The sequence below is a fragment of the Schistocerca cancellata genome, chromosome 3 (genome assembly GCF_023864275.1).
Source record: "Schistocerca cancellata isolate TAMUIC-IGC-003103 chromosome 3, iqSchCanc2.1, whole genome shotgun sequence".
Classification (NCBI taxonomy): Eukaryota; Metazoa; Arthropoda; class Insecta; order Orthoptera; family Acrididae; genus Schistocerca; species Schistocerca cancellata.
In genome coordinates this window covers 673,564,801-673,583,770 of record NC_064628.1, presented here as the reverse complement: position 1 = coordinate 673,583,770, position 18,970 = coordinate 673,564,801, and the positions used below count along the sequence as shown (strand labels likewise).

The following is an 18,970-nucleotide window of genomic DNA, read 5'->3' as shown; positions in this document are numbered from 1 at the left end:
TAAAGGCTGGATGCCTTGGACCATTTTCTGTCCATGTAGACCATAAATCTACTGATTTGTAAACAATGAATGGAGGCAAAATTTCTCCCTCAGCATTGCTAGCAAACATTACAGATATGCCACTCTTGGAAGAGTTACAAATGTTTTCTGAATATTCTGAACCTCTTTTAGTGAGAACTTTCTTTTTCCCATGAATCATCACTGAGATTGGTTTCATTGAAGTTCTGTATATTGCTTGCTGGTACATCTTTCAGTTCAGCATGCAAATGTTCAACATATCTATTCGCTGAGAACACATTCATCAACAGCAGCACTACTCCTATTAACGTTGGTTACAAAGTGTACAGAAAGTTCATGGTGCCATTTGATGAAACCCAAGAGCCATTCATGGCCTGAACAACTGTCTTTGAATCTAGAAACTATATGTCCTTGTCTGGACAGTTATGATTTCACAATCATACAGAGTTCCGTTGGAGTGATGGGGAATGCAAATTCACTCAATTGCAAAACATATTTTACAAACAGCACTTCTTCATTAGCAAAAATCTGAGAGAAACCTGGATATGAATTAATTCCTTCCTTTGACTTCAGTTTATTAATTATGGTTCTTCTTGTGGTATTAAAAAGTTTTTCAGCTTTCCTCTGTGATATCTCCTTCCTCCTGATGGCATTTCTCAAGAGTTTCTGCGCTGTAATAACAGTATTGTCTCCTTATGACAATTCTCTTGTACCTCCATAGCATTTTCACCTATCTGAAAGAGAGTTTATTCAGTGCCAAGAGCACACTGTGGTGGTAAACTAAGTCTGAAATGTTTGTAAGTATGTAAGAAGTGCTCCCTGGGGATACTTTGCTCCACTTCTGTTGTGGCGCAATGTTCCCCAAAATAAGAAATTTCATATCCTACAAAAGTAAACTGACAAGGACATACACAATATTCCAATAAGCCTGCATGGGGTAGCCACACAGTCTGAGGTGCCTTTGTCACAGTTTGCATAAGCTCATTGACCGATGACCTCAGCAGTTTGGTCCCATAGGATCTTACCACAAATTTCCAAATTTTATTCCATTAAATGAAAACTACAATTCTTTTCCACAACTAGACATTCTGACTAATTATAATGATGGTGACTGACTTTCACAGAGACCAGTTAGCCATGTGTAACAGACAGATTTTTCCAGATTGATTTTTTTCACACTTCAGAATGTCTTCACTTAGATGCTTGTGAAAAATTCAAAATGGTCGACAATGGAACAGGCAAGCAAGGTGGCACACCTAAAACTGATATCTTCCACAGAAAACATAGTTCACAGATACGCAGCAAGTAGGGCAGCATCTAGGAACCAACGAATCTTTTTTTTTATTATTTCTTTTATATTTTTATTTTTTTTTTATTTTTTTTTATTTTTTTTTTTTTTAATTTTTTTTTTTTAGTGGAGTGAAGTTAGACCCTACAGAACAAACTAACCCCAAATGACGGTACTCTATGAAATCGAACTTGTACTTTGTGAACATGACAAATGCAATGACTCATCAACTCTCGGAATTTTCTGAAGTCATAAATTTCTCCGCTGAATTTGATACTGCAGTTTACAGTCACCTTTTGAAAATTACTGTTTTCAAAGTTACTTCTAAATATATTCAAAATGCTTTACTTTTCTGTATGCTGGAGGTGTATCATTATCAAGTAAAAATGGGAACTGCTGCCACTGATTTCCTCTCATTTGTCGCAGATGGGACAGCTGATATTCCTAGTTTTACCATTTCTTACAGTCATCAGATATGTCTTGCCTGAGGGTAAACCTGCAGAAACGGTTTGAACTTTTCTCATTCCTCATGAACATGATTGAAAAACTTTAGCAGTATCACTTACAGAAACTTTACTCAATATTGTAGATAAAGCAGATGAAGTTATTTCTCAAACATACAACAGTGCATATTTTATAAGTAGTTTTTTTACAAGTACAGACTATTCTGAAAGAGGAGTTAAAACATGGCTATTTTGTCCATAGTTGTGGCCATAAGTTGAAACTGAACATGGATGTTAGAATGTGGAGTACTGTTTTTTCTTTACTACTTCTTCACGGTGAACGGTGGTGCCAAATGTTTCCAGCACAAGATGGAATTTTAAATCAAAAGAATGCAAGTTGTGCACAAAAACAGGGTGTAGCTTGTATAATGCCTGGAGCGAATTGAGCTTATATCTTGGTAAACTGCTACAATTACTGAAGTACAAGGGTTCCTCGCAGGTCCAGTCTGTCAGCATATCTAGTTTTCTTCCATTCATTCACATCTGTTGGCCCCACCAACTCACTACCACACTGTCACACTCAAACATAGCCATGGCCTTGAGCTAAAAGTCATTCTAAAACTTATCTAAATTTTCTCAGTAACTAACTAAAGAAATACGAAAATCGGTAACCAACATAAAAATTCATAATAATCATATTAGTACAAGTTATTCTGGCGCTCTACATAACTAAAACAAATATAATCAATACGTGCCCTCGGCCAAAAGAAATCACTGTTTTCAGCCTTTCTCATTGTCGTATACTATCACCCAGTTGGCTACCACCAATGTCAACGAACTGCCAACATCAGCACGAAACGTAATAGCCACCGACACCGTAAGTGCTCTCTAGCCCAATTTTCGCAAACGATGCTGCAGAGATCCAGCGAAATATACCGCTATCACTTCCTTGAATTCAGTAAGATGAAAACGGAGCTTCAGATACTATACACGAGGAATGAGTTAAGAACTCTCACGGGTGTTACTTCACTTCTGCGACGGAGAAATTTTCTACGAACTACTGTGTGTCAAGTGCGACTAATAGCACTAGCGGTGCTCTCCCTCGAAACGGACTTCGTACGCAGCAAACTTTAATGAATGCCTAAGCAAATTCTCTGCTCATACGGAGAGAAGAATGGAGTTTTCACGCAAACATTCATCGTAAGGTAAGCGTATTTCCGTATAGCAATTATTTTGTTATTCATTTTTAGCCCTTTTTGTTAGTTATTTACAACTTTGTAGTCCATCTTCCAGTAACTCCCCAGAAAAAAAAAATCCATGATCTGCTGGTATCTACGTGCAAATCCTGTAAAGCACTGTTTAACATGCAGCAGACACCATTCTCACTGCTGCAGAGTCTTTAATACACGATAACACCCTTCCTAAACACTACCGGTAAAACAATACGTTATCCAAAGACCCATTGGGATCGTTTAAATATCGGTATACAGTAGTTAAAAAATAGTGTTTAGTTGCCTGTTTTCATCCACAACAGGGCCCAGATCCTTTGCAGTTTTGTAGAACGTCGTATAAACACAGAATTGTTTTGGGATTTCTGTTCGTCTGCACGTAAAACCTATTCTCCTCACTGTTACCTACTAAAATCTTTGAGATATTACGAATATCTACCATAAGTAGCGTGATATCGCAAAAGTTTACAACACTTAAGTTTACAATCTGAGCACGGTACTGCCACTTTCGAATTATAAAACAGTTATGACTGTTTCACATTTAGTCAAGCAATAAGTTAGTGAATTCAAATCTGCCGTCAATCTTTAGTCGTTTTTACCCAACAGCAATTAAGAAATGTCGTACTCACAATTTTTTAAGTAAACTATCTTAATCTGTACTGTACATTGCCGAAGTACGAAGTTTTATCACTGAAAGTTCTAGACCAGTGGTGACCCTAATAAGTAATCGTGCGACCCGCCAGTGCTCGCCGAATTTTACAGGTTAATGTGATTTGTGATCACCGCCAACGTTGAAACGTCAACGTGAATTCGTGAAATAACCACTCACAAGCAGTGTCACCAAATCTAAGGCACAATTCCCCTTTACCGTACCGCATATCAAACACCCTAAATCAGGCCAAAGTCTCCTGAATTGTTAACAAACTAAATGGCTGCATTATTATATTTGTATTTTTTTGTGGGAGGGGAGAGTGTTCTGAACCCATTTAATAATTTGTAACATTTTAGCCGGTGCAATTGTGAATTGCATTTCTTTCAGAAAATGCCGCGATCTGCCTCAGTGCAGTTTGCATGAAGTTCTCACAAATAATTTTACAGTGTGTACAAGCAGCTTCCATTAAGTTTTTGTAACATTTTATATAAATATAAAAAAGTCCAAACGCAAATTCTGAGTATCCAATATTCAGTCAGGATGATTTTTTTGCAAGGAGTATGGAACTTAACGCTTTTGAGCAGGACATACTCTCGCAGTTAACAATAATTAAGTCAGGAACTATTTATTTCAGAGTAGCAGTTACAGAGTTACACTTGCACTATCCGTCAGAATTTTGCGCTTAAAAACCATCACTTTCCCATTCTGAATGACGTAGAACATTTTAAATGGTGTGAGAATTACAAGCAGTTAACGGCTAAAAGCACGCGGAAACTACAGCCGTAGTTCTTTCCGAGGGCATTCAGCTTTACTGTATGGTTAAATGATGATGGCATCCTCTTGGGTAAAATATCGCGGAGGTAAAATAGTCCCCCATTCGCATCTCCGAGTGGGGAATACTCACGAGGCCATTGTTATCAAGAGAAAGACAACTGGCGTTCTGTGGATGGTAGCATGGAGTGGCAAATCCCTTAATCTGGCAGGTAGGTTAGAAAATTTAAAAAGGGAAATGGATAGGCTGAAGTTTGATATAGTGAAGTTCCGTGGTAAGAGGAACAAGACTTCTGGTCAGGTGAATACAGGGTTATAAATACAAAATCAAATAACGGTGATGCAGGAGTAGGTTTAATAATGAATAAAAAAATAGGAACGAGGATTAGCTATTATGAACAGCATAGTGAACGCATTATTGTAGCCAACATAGACACAAAGCCCACGCCTACCACAGTAGTACAAGTTTATATGCCAATTACCTCCGCAGATGATGATGAGATTGAAGAAATGTATGATGCAATAAAAGAAATTATTCAGATAGTTAAGGGAGACGAAAATTTAACAGTCATGGGTGACTGGAATTCGATAGTAGGAAAAGGAAGAGAAGAAAAAGTAGAAGGTGAATATGGACTGGGGATAAGGAATGAAAGGGAAGCCGCCTGGTAGAATTTTACCCAGAGCATAACTTAATCATAGGTAACACTTGGTTTAAGAATCATGAAAGAAGGTTGTATATGTGGAAGAGGCCTGGAGGCACTGGAAGGTTTCAGACAGATTATGTAATGGTAAGACAGAGATTTAGGAACCTGATTTTGAAGGAGTGTGAGGAGGATTTGCTGTTGATAACGCAACATTAAATCGATTTTTCACATTCCATTTTGTACTACCATTTATTATTGCTGCTATAGCAGCAATTCATTTATTCTTTCTTCACCAAACAGGTAAGACTTTCCAGGGGCAGATGTGGACCCTGCCCACAATTTATTGGTTATGAACTGTAGATTAAAATTGAAGAAACTGAAAAAAGGTGGGAATTTGAGGAGATGGGACATGGATAAACTGAAAGAACCAGAGGTTGTAGAGAGTTTCAGAGAGAGCATTAGGGAACTATTGACAAGAACAGGGGAAAGAAATACACTAGAAGAAGAATGGATTGTTTTGAGAGATGGAATAGTAAAGGCAGCAGAGGATCGAGCAGGTAAAAAGACGAGGGGTAGTAGAAATCCTTGGGCAACATAAGAGATGTTGTTGTGATCTTCAGTCCTGAGACTTAATTTAATTGATGAAAGGAGACAATATAAAAATGTAGTAGATGAAGCAGGTGAAAAGGAATACAAATGTCGCAAAAATGAGATCGACAGAAAGTGCAAACTGGCTAAGCAGGGATGGCTAGACGACAAATGTGAGGATGTAGAGGCATATATCACTAGGTGTAAGATAGATGCTGCCTACAGGAAAATTAAAGGGACCTTTGGAGAAAAGAGAACTATCTGTATGAATATCAAGAGCTCAGATGGAAAACTGGTCCTAGGCAAAGAAGGGAAAGCAGAAACGTGGGCCGGCCGGGGTGGTCTAGCGGTTCTGGCGCTGCAGTCCGGAACTGCGGGACTGCTACGGTCGCAGGTTCGAATCCTGCCTCGGACATGGGTGTGTGTGATGTCCTTAGGTTAGTTAGGTTTAAGTAGTTCTAGGGGACTTATGACCTAAGATGTTGAGTCCCATAGTGCTCAGAGCCATTTGAGCCAGAAACGTGGGCCTGTACAAGGACGATATAAGGGCAACAGTATGGAAATGAAAGAGGACATAGATGAAAATGAAATGGGAGATATGCCACTGCGTGAAGAATTTGACAGAGCACTGAAAGACCTAAGTCAAAACAAGGCTCCGGGAGTAGACAGCATACCATTAGAACTACTGATAGCCTTGGGTGAGCCAGCCATGACAAAACTCTTCCATGTCGTGAGCAGATGTATGAGACAGGCGAAATAAACTCAGACTTCAAGACAAATATAATAATTCCAGTGGTACATATTGTGCGATGTATTGCTGGGCCCTGCAAAAACGTTGAAGGCCCCAACATTGGCAGCAGTTCTCCTAGGCTATTAATGAAAGTGTTGAGCAACATATACAGCAACTTTTAATTCTTCTCTTTTAACTTGGTTGTTGATTTTTAAAGGCTTTACTTTTTTGCGTGGTTTTGCTATTTTTCCATTGTACGTTTTTCTTCGTGGTTTTCACTTTTTGCATGATGTAGTTGATCCCATTTTATGAGCTTTAAGATTAGAATGGCAATATTTACAAAAGGCTCTACATTCTTCACCAGACAGGTCAGGGGTCAACCAATCCTAACAGTAACGATGGGGAAGGGGGGGGGGGCTCAGTTACTAACTAATCCGTTTGTAACTCGTATTAAAGTATAGAAAATAGCAATTAGTATTAATTTTCAACGATAAAACCTTCCATCAAAACTCTGCATGTTGAGCGCAGTATTCATTCTGAAAGTCCATTGCGCATAAATTCTAATTTGTAATATTCTACACTTTAGTGTCTACTAAAAAAAGCAGCAGTTTCCGAACGATATACTAAGATGTAGACCGTAGCATACAAGCTATATAATCATCGTCACTGCTCAGCTAAGCACATAAGATCAATCAAATCAGAGATCAACGTACTTTTCAGCTAGGAATCTGGTTCCTGCGTTTTTGTGTGTCTCTGAAAATACTTTTTGTCTCTGGATGCCATATTCGCTTAATTTAGACACATTTACACTTAAAACGTTGTCAGAATTCAGCTCACTAGCTTCACTGTATCGTTTCTTTTTTGCTGATTGACTGTTATCATTAACTCCTCTTATCTATACTCTCTTTCTGGAGTTCCATGGTGTTCCTAATCGGAAACATTTACAAAGGAGGGCTGCCAACCAAAAACGCAAGAATGAAATATTTCAATGTTAGCTAGGGCTAAATAATTTCGAGTTGATACGCGTTCTTCATGTTAGAGAAGCCCCTAAAATTCCTTACAAGGTATATTTCCTCCTACACTTTCCCCTGAAGCACTGATTCTAAGTTCCCACCTAAGACAGTTGATTCCCCCTAAATTTAGGGTCGAAAGCCCGAAGTGGCAACACTACGGTCAGACGATAGGTGGCAGCACAAGCGGCGGAGAGTGTGTAAAACTTGGGTTGGAAAAATAGTGCAGTCGTAGTCGGAATATGAAAACGGGTCGATTTACGTGATGTCAGAAAGGGTATGATCTTCGAACATGCGGTCGGCAGTGCTCGACGGTATTTTACACAGTCACCACCTAGGGGAGGAGGGGGGGGGGGGGGCAGTGCAGTGTTGTCGTATTGCAAAAACGGAGCTATTTGTCTTACGTCCAGCAGTGTATAATCATTGGCTTTTGGACACTGGAAGCATTGCTAAAGTGGGTAAGTCTGTAAACTGTTATGTGCCACCGTGGTTAAAATATACAGTGCGTGGTAAAACGGTGCTATCCAAAACTGGCGCCAAGGCAACTGTGGTGCATCACGGGCCATAGAATAGGGGTGAATGAAGGCTGCCAAGATGTGGACAGGCAAACAAACTTGGAACTGCTGAATAACTGACTGCCCAGATGAACCAAGCGGCTACTAACAGTGTCTCCCCAATGACGGTTCAACGAACGCTGCTGTGTATGGACCTCCGCAACAGTCGCCTGGTCTTGCACCCATGCTGACTGTTGTTCATCGGTGGCGAAGGCTGGAATTTGCATGCCAATGCCATTACAGCAAGTCAACGTTCACTGAGTGGCGACAGGTTGCCTTTTCAGAAGAATCACATTTTATGTGCCAGGAAGCAAATATCCTGCAACAATCTTCGGAAGGCTCCAGGCCGGAGGACAGAGAGTTATGGTCTAAGGAATGTTTTCTTACATTCCCTGGCTCATCTCGTCATTCTGAAAGGCACTATGGATCAACACGAGTATGCATCTATCCTTGGGGAGCATGTGCACCCTTGCATGCAATTGTTTTCTTCGGCACAATGGCATCTCCCAGCATGTCACACAGCTGGAAATGTACGTGGGTCATTCGCAGAGCGCTGCGCTGCCCTGGCCACCATATCCTCCGTATTTAAACCCAGTCGAGTATCTGTGGGACCACCTTGATCAGGCTGTTTACGCTGTGGCTCCTCAACCGAGAAACCTAGTGCAGCTGGCCAAGGCAATGGACTCGAATCAGTATGGTTTCACATCCTTGTCGGTACCTTCCAGAATCACACAGAATCTCTTCCTGCAAGTCTGTGCTGTAAAAGGTGATTATTCAGGCTTTTGACAGGTGGTCACATTAACTTGACTGGACTGTGTATAATTATATGCGTATAGCGACTAGCAGCCGAATCCAAAAACATCACCTAATGTTAAGACGTTCTTAAGAGCTTTTTTTTGTTTTCCTTTATTGTCATTTCCATTCTCCATGAGGGGCGGGCTGGCAGCAGCATAAGTGCTGCTCTTCAGCCGAGAGACGTAAATAGACAATAAGGCATTTAAAAACAATATAAAGAAGGTAACATGGCGGAACATAGAAACAAAAAAGGCGGAACAGAAGAAAAGAAGGCATACAAAGTGATGACTATAAATTGGAGATAAAAATCTAAAAAAGTATGGTACAAGAAAAACCACACACTACATTAAAAGGCACCAGGAGAAGCATGGCCAGAGTGTAACAATTCGGAGAACGAGTAAAACTGCCATGTGATAGACGGCGCAGCAAGGATAGGGCATGGACGAAAAACAGGTCGAGCACACAATTAAAACCAGATCACTAGATGACACTGTATAACGGAACCCAAACACAGCAGTAATGTGGCACACTGACAATGATTAAAAACCTGGAAGGATCTGAAAAGGGGGACGAGGGAAATGGGAAGAAGGGGAAAGGAGGCGAGAAGGACAGGAGAGAAAGGGGGATGAGGTGGGGGTGTGCCGAAGGAGGGCTGGGGAGGGAAGGGACAGGAGAGGAAAACAGCTAAGGAGGGGGTGCAGAGACTCAGGGAGAAGGAGGGGAGAGGGGTAAGGGGGCCCTGGGGAGGGGGGGAACAAGGCCAGGTTACAATTGGAAGAAAGGGTAGATATCATGGCGAAGTTCAACATCCGGGAGGGGGAGGTGCTGGAAATTGCCCTGATGAAGGAGATGGAGGGTGTGGAAGTGGAGAGAGGGAGGGATATAGTGATAGAGGCGCAGCAGTGGGTGAGGGGTGGAGAGGAAGGAGGAAACCAGGGGATGTGGGGGGTTGGGGGATCAAGCCTGCAGACAGTGTAAAGAATGCGGCGATGTTGGAGGAAAACGAGGAGGTGGGGAAAGGGGATGAGGTCATACAGGAGCCGTGTGGGGGAAGGAAGGCAGATATGAAAGGCATGGCAGAGCACATGGTGTTCGAGGATTTGGAGGGCCTTGTAAAAGTGGGTGGGGGTTGAGATCCAAGCAACACTGGCATAACAGAGGCTAGGACAGATGAGGGATTTGTAGGTTTGGATGATGGTGGAAGGATGCAATCCGCATGTCCAGCCAGACAGAAGTTTCAGGAGGTGGAGGTGGGAATAAGCTTTCTGCTGGATGGTCAGGAGGTGAGGGGTCCCAGTGAGGTGATGCTCGAGGGTGAGGCGAATGTATCTCATGGTCGGGGTGAGCTGGATGGGACGACCATAAATTTTGAGGTAGAAATCATGGAGATGGAAGGAGCGGGAGGTGCTATGATGGTTGCCTGTGTTTTGGAGGAGTTGAGATGTAGGAACCACTGGTTACACCAGGTAGTGAACTGGTCAAGCTGGGTTTGGAGGGTGCATTGGGACCATTTAAGGGTAGGACAGAGAGCCAGGAAGGCGGTGTCATCAGCATATTGGAGAAGGTGGACAGGTGGGGGTGGCTTGGGCATATTGGCGGTGTACAGGAGATAGAGGAGAGGGGAGATGATGGAGCCCTGGGGGACGCCAGCAGTGGGATAAAAGATACGGGAGTTGGTGTTATGGAGGGTGACATAGGATTCTTAAGAGCGTAGTTGTCCTGCTTAGTAACAAACAAAAATACATACAGAAACAGTAATCTTTTAAGATGCGGCACATTAGTTTCTGGGCAACCCTCGTAATTATACACAGTACCATCCATCGTGTAAACGACGAAGTTCTCGATGATTCTGTGCAACTTCTGTATCACTACACAAGCAACATACACTCATCAGCCAGAACATTATGACCACCGACCTACTATCGATACAAACACGTCCAGGCGATAGCAGTGTCACCTGGCGAGGAATGATTACTAGTCAGGCACATGCACGTTGCATGTAGTATCAGTGAACGTGCTGTTCGTGTGTAGAATAGGAATGCACACATCCTAGCTGAGTTTGACCGAGGGCAAATTGTGACGGCCTGGAAGTTTGGCCCAAGCATTTTGGAAACTGCACGATTTGTTGGGAAGCACTGTGGTGAGTGTTCCTAACATGTGGTGGAGGCAAGGTGAAACCACAACCAGATGTTGTGCGTGTGTTTGGGCGACCATCCCTCGTTACAGATATCAGACATTGTAGGCTGGGCAGACTGGTAAAATGGGACAGGCGGCGAACTATGGCGCAACTAACATCAAACTTTAAAGCTGGGCAGAGTACAAGTGAGTCTGAACACACAGTGCACCAAATACTCCTAACGATGGGCTTCCACAGCCGATGACCCATGTATGTGCCAGTGTTAACACCACGATGTGGCATCTATGACTGAAATGGACATGTGACCATTACCATTGGACATTGGCGCACTGGCAGAGCGTTGCATCAACTGATGAACCTCGATACCTTCTTCATCATGCAGATGGGAGGGTTAACAAAGTTTCGGACTTTTCAGACTCGATGGAATATTATACTTATTAGCCGATAAGCCATAAATATGACACCGTCGCTTAAAAATATATATACAGACTATGTCCATCTGCATGTTTGCCGCACACTGTGGCCGCGCAGTTTGAGGCGCCACGTCGTGGACTGCGCGGCCCCTCCCGCCGGAGGTTCGAGTCCTCCCTCTGGCATGGATGTGTGTGTTGTCCTTAGCATAAGTCAGTTTAAGTAGTGTGTAAATCTAGGTAGGGGCCGATGACCTCAGCCGTTTGGTCCTTTAGGAATTCACACACATTTGAACATCTGGACGTTTATTAGTGTATCGTGTAAAAATTTGGAATAAATCAGTCAAGATCTTTTCGAGATTTTTGGTAGCATTTCCCCCATATATATTGCGTATATGTTGATTATTGTATGCTACCTCTATCGCTTGCGCCTTTGTCCCGCATTGTGCGTGGGGTTGATGTGGTTAAATCGGATTTAGCATGTTAATGTGAAGGGGTGGCCGGATGCCCTTCCTGCTGCCACCCCGTACCCCTGGTATGGAATCAGAGTACCCCATCTGTCTGTGTCTAGTGAAAATCATGGAAAAGTGTGGATGGGTTTCAAATGTCTGTGAGTCGTGTAAACTGAGGTAGGACGTGGGAACCAGCCCGGTATTCACCTAGAGGGATGTGGAAAACCGCCTAAAAACCACATCCAGGCTGGCCAGCACACCGGCCCTCGTCGTTAATCCGGCGGGCGTATTCGATCCGGGGCCGGCGCGCCTACCCGTGTCTTGAAAGCAGCGCATTAGCGCTCTCGGCTAACCTGGCGGGTCATATGTTGATTATTGTATATATTGTGAAAAATAAATACAGCCTATGTCCAGCCGAATGAGCATTAGTGTGTATACAAATTTTAAGTAAATCGGTCAAGAACTTCTAGAGATTTTTGGTAACGTTTCCTTTCATAAAATATATGTATATTTATACATATATATTTATACTCCCGTTCAGGTAATACATATATATTTATACATCGTATATATTAATGAATTACACCGGATGTCTCCCCTGAGAGTCGTCAGGAGCATTTTCTGTGGTGTTTCGGCAGGTATGTGCGATTTAGTATCTGCATCGTATAGCTGGAGTCAGCCCAAACAATTACTGCTCGTCCCGTCTTTCATGAGACGCCCCGTGTCAACAGGAAGCGTCGGTTTATTTCCCATTACAAAACAAATCTTTTGTAACACGGAATTTTACGTCCGCATTCGATAAAGTAGACTCAGCTTAGTATAGTTCGGCATTTGTTTTATCGGTATGTGTTAGCAGGGACAGTAAAACACGAAGAATAAACAGCTGTCCAGCAGCGATTTGTAGCGCTGCAAGCTGCGGTAGATGTCAGCGCGTGCCACGGCGGTGCTGTCGCAACATGAGTACTGGTTATTCTTCGTGTTTTACTGTCCTTGCTAACACATACCGATAACACGGATATCGCACTAGACTAATATGGGACCGCTATATCGCTTGTGCATGTAAAATTCCCCATTCAAAAATCAGTAACGGGAGACTAACCGACGCTTTCCGTCGACAATGAGCGTTGGATGAACGACGTGATGACTATCATCTGTTTGGGCTGACTCCCGCGACACAGTGTAAAAACGAAATTCCAAATATCTCCCGAAACACCAGAGAAAATGCGCCTGACGTCTCTTAGGGGAGAGACCGTGTGTAGCCTATGTCCATTCGAAAGTTCAGCAGAGTAACGTCTAAAAATTTGAAGCAAATCGTTAAGTTAATTGGTCAAGTGCTTTTAGAGATCTTTGGTAAAAAAGTTAAACAACGACTTCTTGTTTTATGTAGTAGTTTATATAACATCGAATATTACACAACATACTTCTATCTCCTTAATAAGCAAATCCCAGAATATGTTACAAACTTGAAAAGTATGCGAACTTACTTCTTCGTATTCGTAACTCAATGCCACCACTACGCCACGATGAACAATACACAGATTTCAACAACAGTATCTTTCATCTCAGAATCCTGAAAATTTTTACCTCCGATGTATTATTAGATAGCATTTAATTATAAAGTATCATACCAAGAATGATGTGTATGTGATAAAAACTTCAATGTATCTTTTTCTTGAAACGGCATGCTGTCGTAACACACAGATAATACGCAAACGATGAATTACGACGAAACCCAACATGGCGTCGACAGAGTTCTTCATTTGTCGACTACCACCGAGTTTCTACTCCAAGTTAATGTTGTTGTTGATATTTTTCGGGCTAAAGACTGTGCCACATGGCTCATCGGCAGTAAAAGCCTTCAAAATATCCTAAGATTTGCTACTATTGTTAAAAGCTGTGTGAGTTCACCGTGGTCTAGTTGGCAGTTAAAAATAGCGAAACGCAAGCCGAAGTTTTAAATTTCACTTTCAAGAAATCGTTCACACACGAGAATCGTACAAACACACCTTCATTTGACCACCCGACAGACTCCCGTGTGGGCGACATAGTAATAAGCATCCCTAGCATAGAGAAACAACTAAAAGATTTGAAAGCAAATAAATCACCAGGTCCGGCTGGAATCCCAATTCGATTTCACAAAGAGTACGCTACGGCATTGGCCCCTTACCTAACTTGCATTTATCGTGAATCTCTCACTGGAAAAAAGCGCAGGTGACTCCAGTATATAAAAAGGTAAAAGAACGGACCCGCAAAATTAAAGATCAGTCCCTAACTTCGGTTTGCTGCAGAATCCTTGAACATATTCTCAGTTCGAATATAACAAATTTTCTTCAGTATGGTTTTAGAAAACATCGCTCGTGCGAATCTCAGCTTGCCCTTTTCTCACTTGATATACTGAGAACTAAGGATGAAGGGCAACAGGCAGATTCCATATTTCTAGATTTCCGGAAAGCATTTGACGCGGTACCCCATCGCAGGCTGTTAACGAAGGTACGAGCATATGGAATAAGTTCACAGATATGTGAGTAGCTCAAAGACTTCTTCAGTAATAGAACATAGTATGTTGTCCTCGACGGCGAGTATTCATCAGAGACAAGGGTATGGTCAGGAGTGCGCCTGGAAAGTGTTTTCTATGTAGATAAATGATTTGATGGACAGGGTGGGCAGGAATCTGCGGTTGTTTGCTGATGATGCCGTAGTGTACGGTAAGGTGTCGAAGTTTAGCGACTGTAGGAAGATACAGGACGACTTAGACAAAATTTCCAGTTGGTGTGACGAATGGCAGCTAGCCCTAAATGTGGAAAAAATTAGTTAATACGGATACGTTGGAAGATCAAACCTGTAATGTTCGGATACAGTACTACTAGTGTCCTGCTTGACATAGTCAAGTCGTTTAAATCTGTGGGCGTAACGTTGCAAAGCGATATGAAATGAAATTAGCTGGTGAGAACTGTGGTAGCGAAGGCAAATGGTCGACTTCGGTTTATTGGGAGAATTTTAGAAAAGAGTTGTTCACCTCTAAAGGACACCGCATATAGAACTCCGGTGCGACCTATTCTTGAATACTGCTTGAGTATTTTGGATCCGTACCAGGTCGAACTGCGGAATACATCGAAGCAATTCAGAGGCGGTCTGCTAAATTTCTTACCGGTAGGTTCGAAAGACACGTAAGTGATACGAAATATCCCTGAAGGGATGGCGACGTTCTTTTCGAGGAACACTACTGAGAAAAATTAGAGGTCCGGCATTTGAAGCTGAGTGCCGAATGATTGTACTGCCGCCATCAATCATTGTGCCTAAAGATCACCAAGACAAGATTCGAGAAATAGGGGCTCATACGGAGTATGTACAGTCGTTTTTCCCTCGTTCTGTTTGCGAGTGGAACAAGGACGGAAGTGACTAGTAGTGGTACAGGGTACCCTCTGCCACGCACCGTAAATGCGGAGGATCTATGTAGATGCAGATGTAGATGTAGACATGGAGTTACTGAGTAGTAAGAAGCAGTTTGGGATCCTCTCTGGAGTTTATGGTGTAAAACAGCAGAGATTCAGGGATATATGTGTGCAATGGATGTGACATCACTGTATGTGGGCAGGTAAAAAGCTAGTTTTCTATAAAAATAAAAGTTTTCTTGCGAATACCTAACGTGACAAATTTGTATCGTTTAAAAAAAAATATGCTTGCTAATCATAAATATCAACAGCTCAAAAAAAGTACGTCCATGCTACACGGAACTCCCAATATAGAACCGCTCCCTTGGTTCAATAAATTGTCACAGTGCAACGTCACCTTCTATACTTGTAATCTGAAGCGTTACAAATCTGCGACATGTGGCAATTGTGAGAAAATGTTTCGCTCTTTGCAGATATAACAATGTATTATAAGCGTGAAATATTTGTTAAGCTCGTCCATAGAGGGACATTGTTGACATTGATGCATCATTCTATGGTTTAAAAAGGAACGTCAAAGTTTCATCTTCCCTTTCGTTACGTTTCCGCAACAGTCCTCCATATTCGTGTTTGCTGCTGCCACATGTCGCAATACGCACTCCGATACGACCTTACTAAGAGGTATGCTACATCAGCTCTGTTTGAAATACATTTGGTGTCATGTCTTGCATCATAAAATTAGCTTACTTTCCATACTTCCATTCACTGATGCCGTATGCTGTATTTCCTGGAGCAATTCCACACATAAAGTATTCATTGTACAGAAACATGATGCAAGGATAATATCTGAGGTCCATCCTCGATCTTCGTGTAGGCAACCGTTTGGAACATTAAGCTTACTAACAACAGCAGCACAATACGTTTACTCTCTTATGAAGTTTGTTACGAAGGATCAGGCATAATTTGAAAATAATAATACAATTAAAAAAACTAGGAACAAAAATAGCCACCACTGTCTACAATATAACCTTACTCTTGCACAGAAAGGATCCAAGTATGCAGCAATAACAATATCTGACCACCTTCCTTGTAAATTAAAGATGCTCGTAGGTAATTAAAGTTTTAGGAACAAATTGAAATCTTTTCTACTTGACAACTCCTTCTACTGTATAGGGGTAAAATGCCTGTGGTTGGTTTACAATTATCAAATTTTGTTGAAGATTAATTTTAAAACACAGAATCTTGCTATGTAGCTATGCATCACAGAAAAATATCTTATTTGTAAACTTATACGTCCCACATCGAGGTGAGTTGTAGGATGCGATCCACAGACGTGCAAGAAGAGAGAAGACTAAAATAAACTCTGTCAAGTCTACCAAACTGCCATTATTTTTTTGTTGCGGATTTGAAGAAAGCGTTTTACTCTAACCAAGTTAGCCCATTTTAATGACAAGATAAAAGTACCTGAAAACAGCTTCAGATCCGAAACTGCGCAGTTACGAAAACAAAAGAACGGACATTTCCATCCTATCTAGTGGAATACAGTGTCACAGAATGTTATCGTTCAGTCTATTCAACGTAGACATCCACGCCACATAGATCCCCGCCGGTCGAAAACGCCGATGAAGGAAAAAGGAAAGAAGGTTAGGGTGTAAGGTCCCGTCGACATCGAGGTCATTGGAGACGAAGTACAAGCTCGGGTTGTGTCAAGGATGGGGAAGGAAATCGGACGTACCCTTTTAAAGCTACCATCCCGCCATTTGCCTGGAGTGATTTGGGAAAATCACGGGAAACCTAAATCTGGATAGTCGGTACGCGGATTTGAACCATCGTCCTCCCGAATGGAAGTCCAATGTGAGGAAGGAAAAGAAGTCTTACATCAGTTTTTTCTTCCTTACCCCTCGACCCACATTGGCGGTGAAAGGGAGGGGGGGGGGGGGAAGGGCGAGCTGGGTTGTCAGTGGTTACAATTCGCCGCACTTCAAACGACATTAAAAATTTTAAAGCAGTTTAAATTTTGTGAATTACGTTAAAAACAGCATGTTTGCAGAAAAGTAAAACACAAATGGTGAGTTGGCGCTGGATGAAATATAAAGCGCTGATTTGTTGGTCGTTTAAAATATTTACACAGAAATGAATGAAGTGATGAGTTTATGTAGATTGCCTGTGAGAAAGTTATTAGGGTACAGAAGCGGCAGAGTACTAGGATCAGAGAGCGCGGGGGTACTATAGGGTGGTTAGGGCCAAGTTTACGGGTAATATAGTACTTTCGTAAATGTTGAGCATGGAAGATAACGGTAAGGAATTGCATGAGTTTATAGAGAATTCACGTACGGGAGGGTAAGAGGATCCGAACAGGTAGACCGGGCGTTTGGCGTTCCAGGATCCGCATGCTACATTTGCATAACAGAGGTTGAGTCAGGCCGGGGATTTATATATGATTGTGGAAAGGTGCAGTCCGCATATTCGGCAGCTTAGTAGCTTTAGTGTGTTGTGGACTTCCTGTTGAATACTTAGAGGGTGGGGTTTCCATGTTAATTGGCGTCAGTCCGAAGCATAACATCAGTTATCACGAAAAATCATGAAAAAGACTCACAAGATTTTAATTAAGACTAACGGCCATACCTACCTAATATTCTCGGACAATGGCTGGTTGTACTGTCAATGAAAAGAACGAAATGCGAGGAGTGGCCAGTAGTTCACGACGTCTCAGGTGCAGTAAAATGTCTGTGTCTCGTTTGTAATAGAGTTGTTTGCCTTGTGTGTTTCAGGAGGAGCAGCCCAAATTCAACCAGCAAGCTGGAGATTCTTTTGACACAGGTAAGCGATATCAGCGCTGCTCTGAAGTTCACGCAGGAATCATTCATTCTTCAGAAGACTATGCATTGCCCCAGCAGCCGGCGCATTGTTGCCACATCATCAGTCAGTCGTCAAGGTCGAAGGAAAGTACAGTGTGTTAACTGTAAGACGGCAGAGTTGTGAGGGGAGTGAGGGGAGAGGAGGAAGCAAGCATCGGCTGGCGAGGGGAGTGGAGCCGTTGAGGGGGGGGGGGGGGAGGGGGACAAGGCATGCCTACCAGTTGCAGTGCTGGCACTACAATTGCGCATCATGCTTACACAAAAACAGACGAAAGGCTTGGAAGTAAAACTCGCTTTAAATGTTGTTCGTAAACGAAACTGAAATCATCATGTACACATATATATATATATATATATATATATGTGTCTACTATGCGCTCACAAACCATTCATCCGATTGCAATGAAACAATAACGAAGCAGACGACAATGGCTACCTTGTACAACACAGTCAGCTACGTAATGTTGGCAGCAGTCGAAACTGCATGCCCACCGAAGCCTCCCGACGTTTACCGACTTGTACCGATTCAGGACTAGGGAGAGGTCTGCCATCTAAAAGTTTACACGTACCGCCACAAGCGACCGATACTAGTAATACGCTGAGACAACAAAAGTCATGGGATACTTCATAATATAATGTCGGACCTCCTTTTGCTCGATGGATATGGACTCAAGAGGTCGCTGGAAGTCCCCTGCAGAAATATTGAGCCATCTATAGCCGTCCATAATTGCGAAAATGTTGCAGGCGCAGGGTTTTGTGCACGAACTGGCCTCTGGATTATTTCCTACACATGTTCGATGAGATTCATGTCGGCCAATGTGGGTGACCAAATCATTTGCTCGAACTGTCCAGAACGTTATAACATGGTGCATTGTCATCTATAAAAATTCCAACGTTGTTTGGAAACACGAAGTCCATGAATGACTGCAACTGATCTCCAAGCAGGCGAACATAGAAATTTCTATTCAATGATAAGTACAGTTGGACCAGAGGACCGAGACC

The 18,970-nt window shown here is 42.3% G+C and overlaps 1 protein-coding gene across 2 annotated transcripts in view; it reads left to right on the top strand.

The window, feature by feature from the left end:
* LOC126175647 (receptor-type tyrosine-protein phosphatase N2) overlaps positions 1–18,970 on the top strand; it is a 468,697-nt gene that overhangs the window by 281,027 nt on the left and 168,700 nt on the right. For both annotated transcript variants that reach the window (XM_049922539.1, XM_049922538.1), the window contains exon 9: positions 17,882–17,930. In XM_049922539.1, coding sequence (XP_049778496.1) covers positions 17,882–17,930 — 49 coding nt within the window. The remainder of the gene's footprint in view (positions 1–17,881; positions 17,931–18,970) is intronic.